General features: G+C 44.8%; 1 protein-coding gene across 6 annotated transcripts in view; it reads right to left on the bottom strand.

The window, feature by feature from the left end:
- LOC308576619 (PH and SEC7 domain-containing protein 3-like) overlaps positions 1–21472 on the bottom strand; it is a 152497-nt gene that overhangs the window by 77891 nt on the left and 53134 nt on the right. For 5 of the 6 annotated variants that reach the window (XM_081176228.1, XM_081176229.1, XM_081176230.1 and 2 more), the window contains 5 exons: positions 19852–20064; positions 19640–19720; positions 17799–17911; positions 14507–14565; positions 8897–8986 (listed from right to left, as the gene is read on the bottom strand). In XM_081176228.1, coding sequence (XP_081032354.1) covers positions 8897–8986; positions 14507–14565; positions 17799–17911; positions 19640–19720; positions 19852–20064 — 556 coding nt within the window. Of the gene's footprint in view, positions 1–8896; positions 8987–14506; positions 14566–17798; positions 17912–19639; positions 19721–19851; positions 20065–21138; positions 21397–21472 lie in introns of those variants that run through there. The other variant, XM_081176231.1, reaches the window with a different exon arrangement.

The following is a 21472-nucleotide window of genomic DNA, read 5'->3' as shown; positions in this document are numbered from 1 at the left end:
TTGTGCTTTTCTTATATTTTTGCCCACCATTTTGAATAAAATATTTCTATTCAGAAAAGGAAGATGATACATATTTATGAAATGACACAGTAATAAACAAACCAGGAAGCTCTGATTACCAGATATGGTGGCCTTTGAACAAAAAACAAAAAAAAATACAGACAAGAAGCCATCAGGTTCAGTTTACCCCTAGTAAGTCTGAAACTACAAGGCACTGGGCTGGTTTTGATATATTTATATCCTGTCCATCACAAGAAGCTTACAGGAGAGTAAGTGACACTTCCAGGCACTCTCTCGTTCAGATCCAAACCAGGTAACCTTTACTCCTGGAACTATAGAGCAAAGAAACACACTCTGGATTCACCCATCAGCTGACTAGACATACACACAGCTCAGAGAAGATTACAGCAGGTGGAAGCCCTGCCTGGTTCCCCTTCCAAAGGCCAGAAAGGGAGAAGAGGAAGAATAAGAATAAGAGTTTGTACTTGATATCTTGCCTTTCACTCCCCCTAAGGAGTCTCAAAGCGGCTGACATTCTCCTTTCCCCTCCTCCCCCATAACAAACACTCTGTGAGGTGAGTGAGGCTGAGACTTCAGAGAAGTGTGACTAACCCAAGGTCACCCAGTAGCTGCATGTGGAGGAGCGGGGAAGCGAACCCGGTTCACCAGATTACGAGTCCACCGCTCTTAACCACTACACCACGCTGGCTACAGGGTTCTGCTTCTCTCCTCCCTGCCAGAAACATCAGCTCTGATAGTTGCCCTTGGGCTACAGAAGAAGCCCAGTTGAGGGAAAGCCACAGCAATAGCCTCACTGATGCTTACTGGGATGGGGAGAAGGAGGAGCAAGGTGGCAGAATGGTCAGAGCTGTACAGTGAACTATTGGAGCCAAGTTTAACTCATAGGGTTAAATAAAAAAAAAACCTCTATAGTTTTATAGCTTCTTATGATTACCACCAGAGCTTCTTTTCTAGCCAGAGTTCACAGGAGCTCATCTCATCCACTTCTCAGGTGGACGCCATTGGCATTCTGAGAGAACAAGGGAGAGGTTCGTGGTGAGCTCTTCTTCTAGAAAATTAGAATTGACCCCCCACCATCTATTACTAAACCTTCAGAAAGGTTATTAAGAGACTACACCATTCCTTCAGATGCAGCTACTGATGAAGCAGAAACCTCCAAAATGGGACTACAGCTAGAGAAAAGAGGGAGAGCTATGACTCAGAGATAAAATCTATTCCACGCTTCCTGTTTTATTATTAATTACAGGCAGTGGGCGTCTCTAGTCCCACAGGAGATAAGATAGTCCAACACAACTGGTGTGCTGCTACCACGGTGGCCTAGTGCCATCTGGTGGACCCACAGATACCAAGCAAATCCAATAGGAAACATTGGGAGGCTTGGGGGGAAAGGAGGCTGTAGGTATTCAGGAGTTTCCTCTAAGCCACTTCCCATATTTAATTTAGAAAGTGATGTTTCACATACCTGCGCCTCTTAAGTTGTATGAAAAATGCCCTTGAGGAAGGGCAGACTGCCACATCTATTTTCCATTGGCAGCATTATCAGCTGCAGACATGTTTCAAGAGCATCCCAAAAGCTTCTCAGTCCAGCATCCTGTTTCTCACGGGGGCCAACCAATGCCCCTCTGGAACACCACAAGCAGGCTATGCCCGCCCCCTTCTGCCTGCCTCCCACCCTACCAGCAACTGGTATTTCAGAGAATGCTGCCTCTGATCTTTGGGGTAGCATATGGCCATCAGGACTTATAGCTTACAGCCACTTATAGCTTTATCCTACATTATGTTGTCTAATCCATAGGAAGAATCATAGAATCATAGAGTTGGAAGAGACCACAAGGGCCATCGAGTCCAACCCCCTGCCAAGCAGGAAACACCATCAGAGCACTCCTGACATATGGTTGTCAAGCCTCTGCTTAAAGACTTCCAAAGAATGAGACTCCATCACACTCCCTGGCAGCAAAATCCACTGTCGAACAGCTCTTACTGTCAGGAAGTTCTTCCTAATGTTTAGGTGGAATCTTCTTTCTTGCAGTTTGGATCCATTGCTCCGTGTCCGCTTCTCTGGAGCAGCAGAAAACAACCTTTCTCCCTCCTCTATGTGACATCCTTTTATATATTTGAACATGGCTATCATATCACCCCTTAACCTCCTCTTCTCCAGGCTAAACATGCCCAGCTCCCTTAGCCGTTCCTCATAAGGCATCATTTCCAGGCCTTTGACCATTTTGGTTGCCCTTCTCTGGACACGTTCCAGTTTGTCAGTGTCCTTCTTGAACTGTGGTGCCCAGAACTGGACACAGTACTCCAGGTGAGGTCTGACCAGAGCAGAATACAGTGGCACTATTACTTCCCTTGATCTAGATGCTATACTCCTATTGATGCAGCCCAGAATTGCATTGGCTGAAGAAGAAGAAGAAGAAGAAGAAGAAGAAGAAGAAGAAGAAGAAGAAGAAGAAGAAGAAGAGTAGTAGTAGCAGTAGTAGTTTGGATTTGATATCCCGCTTTATCACTACCCAAAGGAGTCTCAAAGCAGCTAACATTCTCCTTTCCATTCCTACCCCACAACAACCACTCTGAGGTGAGTGAGGCTGAGAGACTTCAGAGAAGTATGACTAGCCCAAGGTCACCCAGCAGCTGCATGTGGAGGAGCGGAGAAGCAAACCCAGTTCACCAGATTACAAGTCCACCACTCTAAACCACTACACCACACTGGCAAACTAAGGTCCAGGGGCCGGATCCGGCCCAATCGCCTTCTAAATCCGGCCCATGGACTGTCCAGGAATCAGCGTGTTTTTACATGAGTAGAATGTGTCCTTTTATTTAAAATGCATCTCTGGGTTATTTGTGGGGCGTAGGAATTACCGTATTTTTTGCTCTATAAGACTCACTTTTTCCCTCCTAAAAAGTAAGGGGGAATGTGTGTGCGTCTTATGGAGCGAATGCAGGCTGTGCAGCTATCCCAGAAGCCAGAACAGCAAGAGGGATTGCTGCTTTCGCTGCGCAGCGATCCCTCTTGCTGTTCTGGCTTCTGAGATTCAGAATATTTTTTTTCTTGCTTTCCTCCTCCAAAAACTAGGTGCGTCTTATGGTCTGGTGCGTCTTATAGAGCGAAAAATACGGTAGTTCATTTTTTTCTTCAAAATATAGTCCAGCTCCCCACAAGGTCTGAGGGACAGTGGACCGGCCCCCTGCTGAAAAGGTTTGCTGACCCCTGGTCTAATCCCTTTTAAAGTCTTCTCAATTGGTGACCATCACCACACCTTGTGGCAGCAAGTTCCATGGGCTTACTATGCACTGTACTAACTCCCTGCAACATGTAACTTTCTTTCTACATCTTTATGCCTCAGATCCCAAATGGGGCTTTCTTTTCTCTTGTTCAATAGGAACTCAATTGAATTTAACGAGATAGATATAATTGCAAACAACTAGAATTTTTTTCAGCGCCCCCCCCCCCCGCAGGAGCTGCACTGGGGGCTCCCCTTCCCCTATGGCCCTGAGCTACACCGCAGTCATTCCCATGCAAGAGATTAGAAAAGAGCTGGTTTTGTTCTATGTGTGCTGCACAGGGTGGATAAAAATCAATGATTTTTAAATATATATATATATTAAAAAATCAGATTTTTAAAATTTAAATCAGATTTTTTAAATAAAATGCTTTTGGAGGAAAAATCTTTCTAAATATAGTTTTCTATTTAAATTATATTATAGTCCAAAAAGACTATTCATCAGGAAATAAGGATTTGTTTTAAGTTTTTCATGTGTGCTAAAACTCAGTCTAAGTTTTGTTTTTTTGTTTTTTTTGTTTAACCACATCAGTTAACAAACATATGCTATAATGTTATTGTTTTAGGTAAATAAGTTGTTTAAATTGTTATTAAGGAAATGATTATTTTCCTCCTTCCAATAAAGTACAGCAGAAAAGTTGTCCAAATATAAACAGTTAACTTATTAAACCTTGCAATGATTTCACAATGATCTGTCTATGTATTTCTAATAGTATAACCAAATCAGTAATTTTTGATATGGCTATAAAAACTATTCTGAAAATTTATTATTATAAGATTATACCAGCAAGAATGAGTCTTTCTGTAGAAAAATGAAAAATCAAGTCTTACTGACTAGTCAGTTAAATTGTGATTTAAATCGTGAATCAATTTGATTTAAATTAAATCTCCCCTGGTGGTGCATGCCCACACCTGAAAACTCTTACCAGAGGAACCATTTAATCCCTTTATATAACATACAAATAAGCCCCCTTTCACAAGAGACTTGAGTTTATTTGACCAAATGTAAGAAGGAGCAAAGGAAGTTCAAGGCTTGTTGAAAGAAGAAACCACACAGCTTCAACAACCTCCTTTCTCTTCTCATTTCAGAAGATATGCAAGGCACATCCAAATTAAGGCAACCGTCGTCGGGTTTTTTAGAACTGAGCTACACCAGCCAGAGATCTGATGGAATGCAACATCCTCGCCACACGTTTAGCCTAGACAGGTCTTTAATCTTCATTCCAGCTGAAGGAACTGGGGGATATTGGCCAATTCATTTAGAGCAGCTGGGAGGACTATGTCTGGAATACGCTCATAAAAAGTACAATCTGCTAGCAGAAAGATATACATCTGGGAGAGAGGGATGAAGAGGAAGCTGCCTTTATTACACTAAGTGGGCTGCTTAAATACGGCGCTAGAGATCGATCCAGTCAATAAGAGCCTGTAATTAGAGTCTGGGGCCATTCCGCTGCACCTCTCCAAGACAGCATTATAAATAAGCTGATTTGTCAACATTGGCTGAAGCTTTCTCAGTCACAAACAGCCAGAGCCAGTATCTTTAAAAACACATGCTTGAATAATTCCTACATACTTGTCTAGGACTGAAGCCAAGAAAGAAGCAGCGGCTCCAATCTAGGGAACCAGGGAGGGATGTGGGGAGACCAGATGAGCAACCTTCATCAGAGCTAGTCCTTTCTACCCCAAAGCATATTGGCTGGAAATTATTTTGGGTTGCTGAGGCTTAAGAGCTGATATTCTTCAGCCCTTCAGCCCTAAGGGTACCAGCCTAAATAAAAGCACCAGTTTCGCTTTTATTTTATTTATTAAAAGTGTATCATAGAATTGCAGAGTTGGAATGAACCCCAATGGTTATCAAGTCCAACCCCCTTCAATGCAGCTGTGGTTATCATAGAATCATAGAGTTGGAAGAGACCACAAGGGCCATCGAGTCCAACCCCCTGCCAAGCAGGAAACACCATCAGAGCACTCCTGACATATGGTTGTCAAGCCTCTGCTTAAAGACCTCCAAAAAAGGAGACTCCACCACACTCCTTGGCAGCAAATTCCACTGTCGAACAGCTCTTACTGTCAGGAAGTTCTTCCTAATGTTTAGGTGGAATCTTCTTTCTTGTAGTTTGGATCCAATACTCCGTGTCCGCTTCTCTGGAGCAGCAGAAAACAACCTTTCTCCCTCCTCTATATGACATCCTTTTATATATTTGAACATGGCTATCATATCACCCCTTAACCTCCTCTTCTCCAGGCTAAACATGCCCAGCTCACTTAGCCGTTCCTCATTAGGCATCGTTTCCAAGCCTTTGACCATTTTGGTTGCCCTCCTCTGGACACGTTCCAGTTTGTCAGTGTCCTTCTTGAACTGTGGTGCCCAGAACTGGACACAGTACTCCAGGTGAGGTCTGACCCCCTTCAATGCAGCTGTAGGAGAGCGCAGACTGTATTCTACAGTGTGATCTTCAGTTCATGTGGGCAAACACTGAGAGCCCCCCCAGTACCCTGGGCAAGATGAGTTCAGTGGTACCTCGGGTTAAGTACTTAATTCGTTCCGGAGGTGTGTTCTTAACCTGAAACTGTTCTTAACCTGAAGCACCACTTTAGCTAATGGGGCCTCCTGCTGCTGCTGCCGCGCCGCCAGAGCCCGATTTCTGTTCTTATCCTGAAGCAAAGTTCTTAACCTGAAGCACTATTTCTGGCTTAGTGGAGTGTGCAACCTGAAGCGTATGTGACCTGAAGCATATGTAACCCGAGGTACCACTGTATTCTCCCTAGAATATGCCCCACAAACCTATTTGCAGCATGCAGGTAGATTCTTCACGGGAGAGGCCTCCCTCAAAGTGGAAAAAATCGGAAAGCCACAGGAAAGCCCTCCAGATGTTGTGGACTACAACTCCCCATCACCCCTGACTGCTGGCTATGCTGGCTGGAGCGGATTGGAGCTGTAGCCCTCAGTATCGGGAGAGCACCAAATTGGCTACTTCTACTGCAGAGAAATCCAGCACTGAGTAAAGTTTGACTAGGCTTGTTTATTGCACTCATTTCTCACCCATCCTCCAAGGAACTTATAGCATCTTACCTGAAACTTTCCGTAATTCTCCCATCCCAATTCCGCTCAGGCCCAGATCTGCATTGCTTCACAGATAGAAATTATTTGCTATTCCTAACCCTCCCTAGACCAAATTCTAGGCCAGTTTACCCTCCAGATTCCAACTGCAGTGCAGGGGGCATACATAACTTTTCTATTCCAAGTATCAATATGTTTCATTCAGGATCACAACAAAAGGAAAGACCAAAAAATCAACATAAGTCTTCCTTTGCTGGTGTTACAAGACTTCAAGTCACACTTCTTTGTGCACCAAAACATCATTTTTTTAAAAAAATCTTCCATTGCAAACTAAATGCAGTAGCAACCAGCAGTTCCTACACAAGCAAATCGGACAAAAGAAAGAGAAACATTCCTATTAGTGCCGACAATGGGGAATGTTCAGCACCTCAAACTCAGGCTTCACCAACTATTCAGATTCGTCTGCTGGAACAAATTGAGTGAACACATATACAACTCGGCACGCAAGGGGAGAAAAGCAGTAATGTGTACCATACAGAATGTCCCGATCTCAAATTATATCTTCCATTCAAATGTAAAAGCCCAAAGGCACCTTCTTTCCAAAGCTACCTAGAAAAAAACCTGTTACCATAAATACTCCTCAGGCAGCCTTAGCTTTCTAATAAAAAGCCTGTCTGGCTTTCTCCGCTTTCGCTTATTACACAAGGCACTTGCTAGTCTCAATCCAGTTTGGACAATTCAAGTGCTGATGCAAGATCTGCCTCCATATACCTTACTGGATTGGGAGTCGTATATGAACAAATGGCCCCTGTTGTGCATTGTCCTTGCTACATCTGGCCTCTGGTGCCGTGCAGGTTCCAATGCTGAATAAAAACAGCCCTGATCAAGAAGCCTGGAGAGGAATCCAGTTTCTTCTGCTCTGATCTTATTGATCAACAAGCACATGGAAGTCTAAGGCATGCTAAGATGCCTGCGAGCACAACTGGGCCAGAAACAATTTCACTCACACCTCTAAACTCATTTTCCTGTAAACACACACAACAGATCCATGATCCTTGGAAGACTTAAGCATGGACTAATATTAAGGCAATGTTTGCCAAAGTTTTGATACTCAAGCCACATGTTTTCTAAATCAAAACTGGAAGAGCACTGTTCACTCTTACACCAGAAAGGAAGGGCATATATTGTCTCAATCAGCTCCCAAAACTAAGGACAGGTATTCTGTTCCCAACTGTGAGATAGTATATTAGCACTGCCTGCTGACATCCTGGCCTCCTCTTTGTTCAGTGAGTCAGGGTTCAGGGGTGGGATTGTGCTTTCTGGGCAATGGCGATGCTTCTGGGATACTGCTGCACCCATAACCCACGCTGCATCAGAGAACACTGATTCATCTATAACTTCCTCCCTTGGTACAATGTTGCTGGGTAAGCACTGGCAGCCATGACACATCAATGGTGCATCACATTTTCCTGCTCCAAGTACCATATTGCAGGGATAGGCAGATCGTGATCTATTGGTAGACCATGGGGGTAGTTTTTAGTAGATCGGCAAATGAGGTTTCGTCTCCCCATGTTTTAAACAGCAGCAAACACGAAAATGGTCCTCCACCCCCATTAGGTTACTGAACCAAGAAAAAGCTTGCAGGAAAACTATGTGTGTGCGCGCACATATGCCTGAGAAATGACTGTCAGGTCAGATCTAATCCTGAAAACAAATCTCTGCTCTAAACATGTGCTCAAAAGAACTCTGGCCCTTAATGCTAAGGGTTGTATTCAATGCTAGTCCTATTCCAAGTAGACCCACTGAAATTAAGAAGTCTAAGTTAGTCAGACCCCTTACTTTCAATGGGCTTACTCTGAATATGTCTATCAGTGGATACAACCTTACAGGGAGAATCCAACACAGAACTAAGGAGAACATTCCATCAGTGCAACTAAATGTTCCCCCCTTCTCCTTCCTGCACCCCTAAATCTGTTCTGGGGGTTTCCCCAACCCCCTGGAGCAGACTTGAGGATGACACAAGGTGCAAGCAGAGGAAGGAGAGGGGAAGAGGGGGAAAGTCCCACTGAGTAAGCAATAATTGCTTGTGCAAAATTATTTAAGGTGCATACCGTCCTAAATATCCAAGAGCCGCCATGCACCATCATTTGGCTCCGGTGAAGCTTGAGATTCTAGTAAAAAACAAAAACAAAGGAGGCCCTTCAAGCCTCAGGCTTGTCCATCTCTGTCCTAGAATGGCGGCAGAATCCAACGTGCTGATGTAATGTCTTCAGCCCCTCTCCCAGTGCAGAGTGTGGGAACAGCTACACTAGGAGTGGTCAAAATAAATGTCCATAACTAGAACAGCAAAGATAAATGTGATCGGCATATAGCAGGCACTATCAATGTATTACCATTCATTCTAACGAACAAATAAAAATCATTAAAATACAAGAAGCTCGATCATTTTGAAAGCATCACCCTAGCACAGCCGGACGGCAGAGTTAGAGTTAATGTTGTATTCCCACAACGGAAAGATAATATAGTGCCTCACCTTCAAGAGTTCCCTTGGGAAATCTTTGCCTTCATTCATTCCCTGAAGGTTGGCAATGAATTCTTGACAGGACATCTTTTTGCCAATATTCTGAAAGATAAATGACACATAAATATTAATGCAATTCTCAGAAAAGAAAAGGACAGTAGCCTATAAAATGAGTTGCATATTAAAAGCTCTAATTGATATTTCCCCCCATGTTAAGTTAAAAACCAAGTTGTTAGCAGCAATCCCAGGGTAAGAGACATTGTAAGGGTGTCTGCATGAACACAGCTACAAAATACAAATCAGCATAGACAGGCAACCCTACTGGGAAGAGGGGAATCAGCGGGAAAGTGATCCTGCTAGGATAATGGTGGTGATGAATCTTAACAATTGCACAGGCTTTTCAACCATGGCCATCAAAGCACTTTATGGAACTGAGTTGCATTCCAAGAACGTTAAGGTCCTGCCACAAACAGAAGCTGGAATCATGCGGCCAGAGCGAGAGCTTGAAATTGACGAGCTGAAAAGAAAGTTATGGTGTGTATATGTATATATATATATATATATATATATTTTAAATCCTCACAAAAATGGAACATATCTGTACAAAATTAAGTGCCAAAAGAGGGGAAAGAAGCTTTTCTATTGCCGATTATGAGGTTTCTTTTAAAGCCCTCTTTTTCAGCCAGTGGACTGTGGGATCAAGGGCTCCCATTTCATCAACATCAACATTAAGCCACTTTGAAAGCAAACCAGGGTTCCTCTTTAACCAAGCTGGATCCAAAACCTGGTGGAAGTGGAAACTCTGGACCTCCTTCTCATACAGCCCTGTACAAATCAAGCACTTGCACTATGCACCATTTTATTTTTTTTGCTAAAATAAAAAAGAGTAAAAAATTGGGGGTCATCTTATACACAGAACATGAGCATTGGGGGGTGAGGTTTAAAATATTTGAGCAAATGTTCGGGATTTTGGCTTGGGTGGGCTGAGGAGTTCCCTGGGGCCGCCACCCCCTTTCCCCTCCCTCTCTGGGCTGTGCGCTGGTGACTGGCTCGCCTCCTGAAGCCCCCACTGGCTTGACCACCGGATTAAGAGCAGCAGCCACCACTAAGAACTGCCTTGGCTACCTTTCATCGCTCTTCTTTCCTTTTTCTCTCTCTTCCCCTCTCAAATCCCAAGCCCGTTCACCACCTTCCTCAGCTAGGTTTGCTCAACGGCATGGGCTGGCGTAGAGCGAGCGCTGCCTTCCCTCGGCTCTCCCTCGGCGTCTGATTCAGGAGCCTCCTTCCCCACAGCAACAGCCACCACCAAGGAGGAGTTTGGATTTGATATCCCGCTTTATCATTACCTGAAGGAGTCTCAAAGCGGCTAACATTCTCCTTTCCCTTCCTCCCCCACAACAAACACTCTGTGAGGTGAGTGGGGCTGAGAGACTTCAGAGAAGTGTGACTGGCCCAAGGTCACCCAGCAGCTGCATGTGGAGGATCAGGGAATCGAACCTGGTTCACCAGATTATGAGTCTACCGCTCTTAACCACTACACCACACTGGTTCTCAGTGTGTGGTGAGCGTGTGGTGCTCTAGCCACTGCCTTTGCACCACCATGCACTGCATGCACCTCATGCTGGAAACTTTGAGGGCGATTGCCCAAAGAAAGATCAACAATTTGCTGCTGCAGATTGTCCAGAATGTTACTTCTATTTTAGGGTTTCCTGCCCCTTAATTTTGGGTTCAAAAAACTAGGGGTCGTCTTATACATGGGGGCACCTTATACATGGAAAAATACTGCAATTGATGGGTGTGTTCATGTACAGTGAACCACTTTGGGCTCAAAAAGAAAAAAGATGTATATAAATTTTTTAAACAGTTTAAAAATAAAATAAAATCCAGATACATGCTTACAGGATGAAGCACTGAATTATAGTTAGGAAACAAATAATCTGGTTCAATGCATTCCAAGCTATGTTTTACATTCCAAGCAATAAATGCCCAACTTACCACCTAGAAAAACAATGCAATACAAAAAACAAAAAGTATTATCAGTTAGGATAAGCATTCCGAAGGAAAGGGAAGACACAAAAGTGATGGGGAAATATTGCTTTATCAAGTTAAAGTTGGCCCTACACATTTCTCACACTTAGCAAAATGAGGTGGTAGAAGGAAGTGCATTTCAGCTTCAGAAACCATCTAAAAATGTTGGAAATCAAATCTCCAGTTACGTATCTCTCAGGCTTCACCAATGGCTAAATACCAAATTATATTGGATTTCAGTCCAGAGTATGCAGGCAGAGGGGCTGTACTGCTCTCCAACTCTCTAGTGAAGTCCCCTGCACTCCCCGCAAAGCCATGGGTCCCTCAGGTAGTGACTGCGAGTTGTAGTGGGAGAAGCAAAATGCTAAAAACCATGTAGAAGCAGCTTGTGCAAGCAACTTCAGAACCTGCTCATTCACAACAGCCAGATTAACAGCAAACTACTCACCTTAAGAAATATTTGTGTGGTTTCAATGCTGTTTGACACTCTTTCTGTTTTCCTGGCTGTTGCTGCTACTCGGCGCCATTTCCCTTCTTCTCCGTTGCCGCCTCCGTTCTCCTCGACCTCACTTGCCCAGGTGGCTGCTTAATCCTACTGGCTGTGGCACTCCACATAATTTTGTTGATGAGCATATGTGATATCATCAGATCCGAAGTACATCATGATGTCATTCACAAAACCACATGAGTTGCCGCAGCCAGTAGAATTAAATGGGAGTGTGGGCAAATGAGACAGAGGGCGGCAACAGAAAGAAGGCGATGGAAACTTAACTGAGAAGAGCAGCTCTGGGAAAATAGGGTTGAGTTTGCAATGAAGTCAAGCCAAAAGGATTCTTTTCTCTTTTTTTAACAACCCTCTCCCCTACATCCTACCCCTTAAGAAAAGCTGTGCCCTTAAAAAGCTGTGGGGCTTGCCACCACTGATGGCAAGTCCCAACCACATGAAACTCTTGGGGGAATTTCTAACCCCCTGTAAAGAAATTCTGTGAAATGCCACCACCACAAATAAGAGTTACAGTCCATATACTAAGGTTACCAGTTTTTTTTCTCCAATGAATCCGGGGACACTTTAATTAATTAATTAATTAATTAATCAATACACATTCGGGATGTTGGTGCTGCAACGATGGCGGTGGCAGAGGGGCAGCCGCCACCTTGACCTCAACCACCACGTTTCCCCTTCCTCTGAGGCTTCTATATCTCCTTTTTCCAAGAGCCTGGGCAGCCCCTGAGTTGTTCGTTCTTTGGTGGTAATGGGGTGGGTCAGGCATACAAGGCGGAGAAGGAGGGCCGAGAGTGGCAGCAGCGGCTCGGCTCAGGCAGCGTGATGCCTCCCTTTCCATCGGAGCAGCCCCAATCCCATTCCTACTTGCGTGCAAGCAGCAGGGGGCAGGGATCCCTCAGCTGGGAAGCGAGGCTTCACACTGCCTTTCGGAGGGAAGGTGGAGGCAGCCCGGAAGCTGCATCTTAGAGTCCCTGCACCACCATCATATAGGAACTTCCAAGCAGCTCCTGAAGCCAGCCAGAGCCAACTGCTCCAGGCTGCTGAGACTGCCGCTGCTGCGGTTCCCGGGGATATTAGATGAAATCCGGGGACATTCCGAGGATGGAATTTGTCCGGGGACTTATTCGCAAATACGGGGACTCTCCCCAGGAAACAGGAACGTCTGGTAACCCTATTTTATACGTAGCCCTAAGTTTGTGATGAGAGCAGAAAGTTGCCCAAAACAAGAGACCTTTCCTGGGAAACAAGCACGAAATTAGGTAGCTAGTTTCAGGTTGGTTCAGGTGGGCCTCTTGGCATCTGACCTCTTCTTTACCCAGACAGCTGGAGCTCAAGTATGTGACCCTTTGCTTTCTGGCCAATGGTGATACCTGTTTTACATGTGGATTTAAAATGCAAGGCCCAGATAGGAATTTGCACATTCATCTGATGATGCATGAACAGTTCAGAGAATGCTATGCATGTTCTGCCACCTAGTGCCCGCATGTTACCCTGACACTGCAGCAAAGCAATGCCTGGGAAAATTACATTTTAATATTCAGGATACGTGTAGATCTTTTCTCTTTCCTTTTTAACCTTAATGAAGCAAGAAGAGCAACTTCCCCCTCACCTCTATGAGGTCACTAACACTGATCCAGCCTTGGCTGATGGGTAACTGTACAAACCTAATGAAGGTGAGTCACTACTCCCTTTTCAGCCACTCTCAGCTGCAGGCACTTGCCATAGTTGTGGGAAGCCAGTCAACAATGTGACCAAATGGCACACAACTATTGTTCCAGTCAGTTTTAACCCCAACCCAGGTTGAACACTTGAGATAAGATACAGCTTTGTACTTTTTCTTTTTTAAAGGTCACATAAGAACATTTTTAAAAACTCATTTTAAAATAGTTGTTCAAAACTGTTGGGGTACTGTATTTTTCGCCCTATAGGACACACTTTTCCCCCTCCAAAAATGAAGGGGAAATGTGTGTGCGTCCTATGGGGCGAATGCAGGCTTTTGCTGAAGCCTGGAGAGCGAGAGGGGTCGGTTCCCACAGGCTCCCAAGGCTTGCGGATAGCAGCCTGTTCTGGGGGCTGGGTCAGGAAAGCTCAGGCTTCCCCCGCCCCAGCCCCGCGCCTGGGGGGGGGGTTCTTTATTCCCCCCCAAAAAAAAACTAGGTGCGCCCTATGGGCCGGTGCTCCCTATAGGGCGAAAAATACAGTATATGGTTGTGTGTTAGTGCCCACGGGAACTTTCTGCTAAACACGAGAAACAGCCGCAACAGAACTTATACATGTCTCCTGCAGAAATGACGCTCACGCTTCTCTAGAGTTATTGACAGTTTTTTCCCCAGAGTACAGCTAAATAAGCACGACAGAATTTGGTTGACAGAGGTCATGGTAGGACAAAGAAAAAAACATGACCATTTGTATCTTGGATAAGAATGGCTCTGTAATATGGCTGCCAAATCTCTGAGAAGTTGCCATCTATATATAGCCTCCCTTTGTGCACAAGCAGGGATGCCAGGCATTCAGATTTTGAAGTTGGAGCAGTTTGTGCTGTGAGGATGATTTACAAGCTCTGCTTGCACGGGGGCTCGAATGGTCTGGCAGGCCAGACATCAACTCCCTATACAACTGGGCCAAGAGGGAACATCCAGCTTTTCAGGCACATCGCCCTAAGTAAGGAAATCAGGTGATCAAGGAGAGCCCATCCCAATCCACTCCTTGCATTGCATCTTTCAGGGTCTCCTGAAATCCAATAGTCTGGGAGATTTTCCGGTGCCCAAAATCTGGCTGGTCCTCTGTGCTTGTGAAACTGTTCTTCTACCTGCTTTCCTCTTCCGAGCTACTGGGTTTCCAGACTTGCCCAATTCACTGCATCCAGCCTGGCCCTCATTCTTATGGGACGCATTCATATTGGTTTTGGCTCCCTTGCCAATTTCATAAGCTCTTCACACAACTGCCTTCCACCTCTGCTAATGTCACCTGAAATCTTTTTGGCTGCTTCAACCCGACTCTGCGAGGACTTGAGTACTCAGCTGCAACAAGCATACTGAAAGAGCAGTTCAAAATTTCTGAGCAAACAGGACAACTTGCAGAATACTCACATGGCCGTGGAGGTCAGTGTTCAGCAGCATGATTGCGCATGTGAGGCAATGGACTCCATCTGTAGGGAGGGAAAACACCCCAAGCATGACACACAGAAAGTCACACAGACAGGTGGGGTGGGGGAGAGAAATCACACTTCCTACTACTCACATCTGCTTATGAAAGAATGATTCACGTTGAGTTGGGACCCCCCTGAAGCCTAATTAACACTCCCTTCTTCTTCCAAAAGCAATTTGCTTATAAAGAAATGCATGACATTAATCAAGAGAGACCGTCTCATGAGATGAAGTCATAAGAGTTGATAAGGAGGGAGGGAGAAACAGCTAGCCCAATTTTTTCCTTTTTTTGGAGGGGGCGGGAAGGTGAAACCTCCTAAGTTTAGGACCCAAACGCTTTGAAGGAACGCTCCACAAATGTCAAAGATCCATGAATATCAACCTCAGCCGTGTAAGCTGACCTTCCAAAGGTTTTGTCTGACTTTTTACAACCCAATCTACAGTCCAGTTAAGCCAATGGTTTTAACCAAATTCAGCCTCACTGAAGTCATTGTCCCCAACACCAGACTAGCCCAAACTCAATGTAAAAGGATTGGCCCTTTTGAGACCTTCAACAAGACCCTCACCCCCGCAGAACACCCACAGCATGCCACCTCTTTCTGTTCCTGCCCCCGTTAAATTCCTGTCTTTAAACCTTGTTGTTGTTGTTTAGTCGATTAGTTGTGTGTGACTCTTCATGACCCCATGGACCTGAGCACGCCAGGCACTCCTGTCTTCCACTACCTCCCTGTCTTTAAACCTACATCATCACAAAAGCCATTAACTAAATTCCTTAATCCACATTCCTCCAATAGAAACTAAAGAAGCCTATGTAACTGCACTTGTTCACCTTGTTACCTTTGCCTTTCCTTTTCATTCTCCTCCCAATGTCAACATTAAATCATAGGATTTTTTTGGGGGGACTGCCTTATTCTATAAAGCAAATGCACGAAGGAGGAGGAATAATTGGAGAAGAAAATAGCTGCCTTGTTCCATCAGCTCAGCACTGCCTCCAAAGTGGCTGGGCATATTTATTTTTTAATGTCTTATTGGTTTGTTTGTTTATAACATTTATACACCACCTTTTCCTCCAGGGAGCTCAAAGTAGTACACATGCCTCTCCAGCTCCCCATTTCATCCTGACAACAATCCTGTGAAGTAGGTAGGTTATGATGAGAGATAGTGCCTGGCACAGGTGGGGAAGCTCCTAAGAAGGTCACAGGAATAACAGTCACCCCATGTTGTTTATTTCCAGCATCTGGCAATGAGAGATAAACTGCCTCTGGAGTTACATGTTATATATTCAGTTTAGATCATTAGTGCTCACTACTGTTGCCTTTAGAGATTACTGCAGCTATTTACAGATAAATAGTCTGGGAGTACCCCAGTACTGTACTGTAGGACTTGTGAAACCAAGGTGTGAATGTGATCAGTACCTGGGTAAGAGTCCATGGGGGGGAAAGGAAAGTGGGATATGCTTTTAATAGTAATGTAGGATAGGTAAAGGGTAAAGGTAAAGGACCCCTGGACGGTTAAGTCCAGTCAAAGCTCACTATGGAGTTGCAGTGCTCATCTCGCTTTAAGGCTGAGGGAGCAGGTGTTTGTCCATAGACAGCTTTCCGGGTCATATGGCCCGCATGACTAAACCGCTTCTGGTGCAACGGGACACCACGACGGAAACCAGAGCACACGGAAATGCCGTTTACCTTCCCACCACAGCAGTACCTATTTATCTACTTGCTAGGTTGGCAGGAGCTGGGACAGAGCAACGGGAGCTCACCCCGTCGCGGGGATTTGAACCGCTGACCTTCTGATCAGCAAGCCCAAGAGGTTAAGTGGTTTAGACCACAGCGCTACCTGCGTCCCTAGTAATGTAGGATAGACTACAGAGATCAACATTGCCTTTGGCATATCCTCATCACCACCTATACTGAACAGCAGAGCAAAGCAGAAGCAGGGAATGGAGGGTCAGAGATCAGCCAAAGGACAGCCGGAGTGGCAGATGGGACAGGTAAGATGGGACCAGAAGGGCTCAGGAAAGCCCTTGGTGGCAAAGGAGGAGAGAGAAGTGGGACAAGATATAATGCTTCATGGACAATATAGCATTTCTATAGTGCTTTAGGGTGTTAATTTTATCTCAGTAAGTCTTGTGAGGCAGGCCAGTACTATTGCTATTGTTGCTGCTGCTGCTGCTGCTGCTGCTGCTGCTCCTGCTGTTGTTAACCCACTGCAGACGTGGGGAGTGGGGAAATTCCATTGGATTTGATTAGAGTCCTGCACTGAGTTCATAGTAGAGGCAAGTTTTAAATGTGGTTCTCTGTTCAGCTTCTTAGCTCAGACTGCATGTGACAGTGGCTGAAACACATCTAGAGGTTTGGGTGTGCTCCCTTAGGTCACCTGTGCAACAAATGGGTGCAAAGAGGAACAAAATCAGGTAGTGCAGAACCCATCCACACCTGCTGATTATATGCTGCACACTTCAACCACCCTGGTACTTTTTTGCTCCATTGAACCTAGCTGGGAGAAAAGCACCTGAGGCCAAGGAGCTACAGGGCAAAAGCACAGGGGCAAAGTTCAGCACACACTAGCAGCCCACCTCTTTAAAATACATTCCTCATACAGAGAGAAAGAAGCTGGTCCACATACACCAAGCAATGTGGCAGAAGATATGGTGCTTTAAGTGGGAGACAAGGGCATTCAACACCCAAATATGATGTATTATTATTAATCATCATTTCCCAAGCCAGAGCTCTTCAGATGCTGGCTGGGATTGCTGAAGCCCAAAACATCTAGAGGGCATCAGGTGGGTGGGGGGGGGCTGCTATCCAGGTATCTCCCTCCTGTAAATGGAAATACCTAACACTAGTCCTAACCAATTCTTGAACCTGACAACAAATAGCATATTCTATCTTGCCTTATTGCTTTGAGTTTTCTAGGTTTCCTTTGTTCCCCGACTAGATCTCAAAAGACTGGAGTGACTCAGTTGCAATCACAGTGGCCGTTTGATCTGACAAGTGCCAAAGCCAAACTGTGGCCTTCAGTGTGTTTATGCTTCACTGGGAAATTGTTCTATTTTTACTGGGAATTGCTTTGAGTGGGTGTGTTTGTTTTCCCTTGACTTTGTTGTCATTCCTGCGTTATTATCTTTGCATTACTGTGATGTTGCTTTAATTTTCTACTGTTGCTAGCCACCTTGAATTCTGCCTGAGGAAAGGTAGGAATGGAAATGTTTTAAAAGCAATGGAAGTAAAATTACCTTGTGTGGAAATGGCATTTGGGTTGCACTGGTAGTATCTGTTGGAGAAATGAACTAAAACTCGCTCTCTTTCCTGAGTTTCTCCAATAAGAGAAAAGGCTTTGAAGAATGTCCTGAGAAAAAAATGTAAAAAGAGGAGGGGGGAGTTAAACCAGCCTTTAAAGAGTCAAGTCAAGTCATTTTACTACAGTCAATGACCAGAAATTTCTGTAGCCTTTAAAGATGTTTGTACTGAGGTTGGAAACAGAGGACAGCATTTTCAGAGAACTGAATATGGTTCAAAAGGGCAACATTATCCAGCTTTTGCAAAGTGAAAAGGTAAAGGACCCTTGGACGGTTAAGTCCAGTCAAAAATCGACTACAGGATGCGGCGCTTGTCTCCACCTTCAGGCCAAGGGAACCGGCATTTGTCCGCAGACAGCTTTCTGGGTCGTGTGACCAGCAAGACTAAACTGCTTCTGGTGCAACAGGACTCTGTGACAGAAGCCAGAGCACATGGAAACACCATTTACCTTCCTGCCACAGCGGTACCTATTCATCTACTTGTTCTGGTATGCTTTCAAACTGCTAGCTTGGCAGCTCCTACTTTTACCTCTACTAGTCAAACAAATATTGCAGGTTTTTAATATTGTTCCAAAAACCCGCAGAAGCTGTTTCAGCAGAGAAAACAGTGGGAGAAAAAATTAGATGTACAAACACAATGGGAAGTACTATCTCTCTCAAACCACTTTTAAAAAGCTGTTACCTGTTTCCAGCCTCAGAATGTGTTGCTTCTCAATAAATGTGTTACAGTAAGGGGGGTGGGGGAGGCAAAGGAAAAAACAACTCCAATACAACCCCCACAAAATGGGAGATTGTGTAAACCACTGTTACACTTCTTGCACCCCCAGACATTTGAGGGATGGGACTAGGACTGGCTGTGATTCCTTTTTCTCCAAATGTAGTCCTATCTTTCTCACACACACTGAGGACTTGCTGGGTGCTGAGCTTCCTTAAAATCTTCCTTCCAGTAGAGAGAGCACACTGTTTAGATACACATTCCAAAATCCAGCTAATATTTTTTAAGGTAACACAGCTGTTAGGGTCTCTCATCTCCCCTCCCTATATATATTTCATAGAGATCTTGTTACCTCTTGTCTCCCTCAGTCTTTAGATCACACAATGGCAAGCCTTTCCAAATTTGTTATTATTCTCTCGCTTCCCCCTTTCTTTTTTCCTTTTCTTAAAAAAATAAAGCTCTTGTGGGGTTCAGGGAGGTGTTTCATAGGTTTTAAGTCTTCGCCACTCAAGAATTACAAAGCACAGAGAATGCAGACCTATCTGTGGTTTCTTTAAAAAAGCCTAAAGAGGGACTGATAGATCATGTCTGCCAGATTCCAGCTCCTGCTCCTTTCTGACCATTCTGCTCCAAGCCCCAGCTTGGGTAAGAAGCCCATACGCAGGGAAGGAATCATAGCTCAGTCATAAGAAACACACTCTGCATTTACAAATCCCTAAGTTCAATACCTGGCATGCAAACCTGGGGGCTTCCCAATAATCAAGTGATGGAAAGGTCAGAGGGTGGACAAATAGTCCGTGCATAGATGCAAAACACTAGAATCCATGCTGGTGTCTTGCCAGGTCTGGATTATGGGCCAGCAAGGCCTAGGTGTGCAGGGTTGTACATTATATTCAATGCATGTAGGCAGGTCAGGCCCAGGACAGAGTAGGAAGAGGCTTGTTGCTGGGTGGGTCAGGGGCAATCATGCCAACCCACCTTAAGAGTGCGAAGGCACACCTTAAGATAGGCACATTATCAGTGGATGAGACACAACCCAGGAAAAGACACAGAGATTTCCTACCTGAGTGAGTGATCCAAAGACATGCCTGTGAAATCAAAGAACTTGAGGTATTCCTCAGCGACAAGTTTGCTGAACTCATTGCTTAAGATGCAGGAAAAGAAAGAAGGAAAAGAAAAAAGCCACATTAATAAAAAGTGAACTTTTCATGTTTTTTTTTATCATTCTGCAGATGCAACATGAACACCCATTGAGATAGAAAGTCAGATCCTTACTTTTTCCCCAAGTGCTTCGCTACATCAGACCGCTTGAATCGATCCAGATGATACAGACGTTTTGCCAGCCTCCGGGCTGCTTCCGCATTGCCGCTGGTGGTCCCATTGATGAAGTCATGCCCCAGGTTTTCGTGCCCATCTTTCTCCAGGAAATCATTGCTTCCCATGTCCCCTATGGCATCTGGCGCCGTTGTGCATTCCAGTCTTGCATTGCTATGAAACAAACGGGAATATTAAGGGAACTGGGGAGGTGAAGATCCTTTTTTTAAAAAAATAATGTTTTTCAAGAAGAAATCCCTTTTAACAGCAAAAGAAGACTACATCAAACAATAAAGGTTGTCCCACTACTCTTTAAATATCTGTTCGCGTTCTATTCCCTCCCCTTTCTTTTTTCTTTCGCCTCCTGTGATGAGGCTGCATTTTAATATTTTAATGTTTCAATATTTTGTTGTATTTTAATCTTGTTTTTAAGTTGTATTCATTCAATTGTTTTTAAGTTGTATTCATTCATTGTTTTTATTATTGTTTTTTGTTAGCTGCCCTGAGCCCGGCCTTGGCTGGGGAGGGCGGGGTATAAATAAAAATTATTATTATTATTATTATTAAGTCACTTTGAGAAGAAAAAGTTCACATGCTGTCAGGGAACTGCCATCGCAGTCAGGAGTGGAGGAAGGGCTCCCGAGCGATGCCAGAGAAGGTCCCAGCAGGAAAGGAGGGGACTCAGTGACCGGGGAAGGAAATCAGCATTACACCAGGGAGAAAGGCGGGCGGAGGCGGGCTTTGGAGGGATGGCTCCAGGACTCTTCACCAGAGACCAGCGGGGAGAGCATTGGTCCTCCACTGCCCACACCCACCCTGCGCAGAAGACGTCCGCGCAGGGAGGCTAGGCGGAGACTATCCGTCAAGGAACTTTTATGTTGGAAGAAGTTCAGGAAAGGCCCACTGACGGATTCTGCCAGTGACTGAGACAGATGCAGAATCAGGACTGTCCAGCCAGGGAAAGGTTTTTCCAGGCAACCTCGCCGAGAGTGGCGGCAACTTACGCACAAGCAACCCCTAATTCCCATTACACATGCTAATAGTGAAGATAATTCTAAACAATTCCATGTATAGGACACAGGTAGCAGTTTCTTCACTTGAGCTTCCTTTGTCCTTCCTCAAATTCTGGTTATATTTGTCAACCATGTATATGGGGAAGCCACTGAAGGCCTTTCTAATAGCACCTACTATGGGCAAGAGAGTCATATCAAATCATGGCCCTTATTCAACTTATCGATCTTATCATACCTGTTCAATCTCCCATTACAGCCATCCACATCACCGGCTTGTTCATGTTTTTTCATTCCTCTCAAACAAAGATTAAGCACTGGGCACACACGTAGTGTGCCCATCTACTGGCAGTATGCAGCGCTCTCTCTTCAGGGAGGCGAGCTAGGAGATCCCCTCTCGTTAGTTTATAGGAAACCCAAATTGGTACTGGTGTGCACCAGGAAGTTCAGAGAAGGGGGAAAGGTCTCTATCATCGCCATGTCAAGATGGCTGAAATCTATGCCTGCCCTGCACACCACCACATGACTTGAGGAAGTTCCACTGGACATTCTAGACGGGTGGCATTCTGCAG

This window comes from Podarcis bocagei (assembly GCF_964188305.1).
Source record: "Podarcis bocagei genome assembly, chromosome: 17".
NCBI classification, from domain to species: Eukaryota; Metazoa; Chordata; class Lepidosauria; order Squamata; family Lacertidae; genus Podarcis; species Podarcis bocagei.
This window is presented reverse-complemented; position numbering and strand designations above follow the sequence as displayed.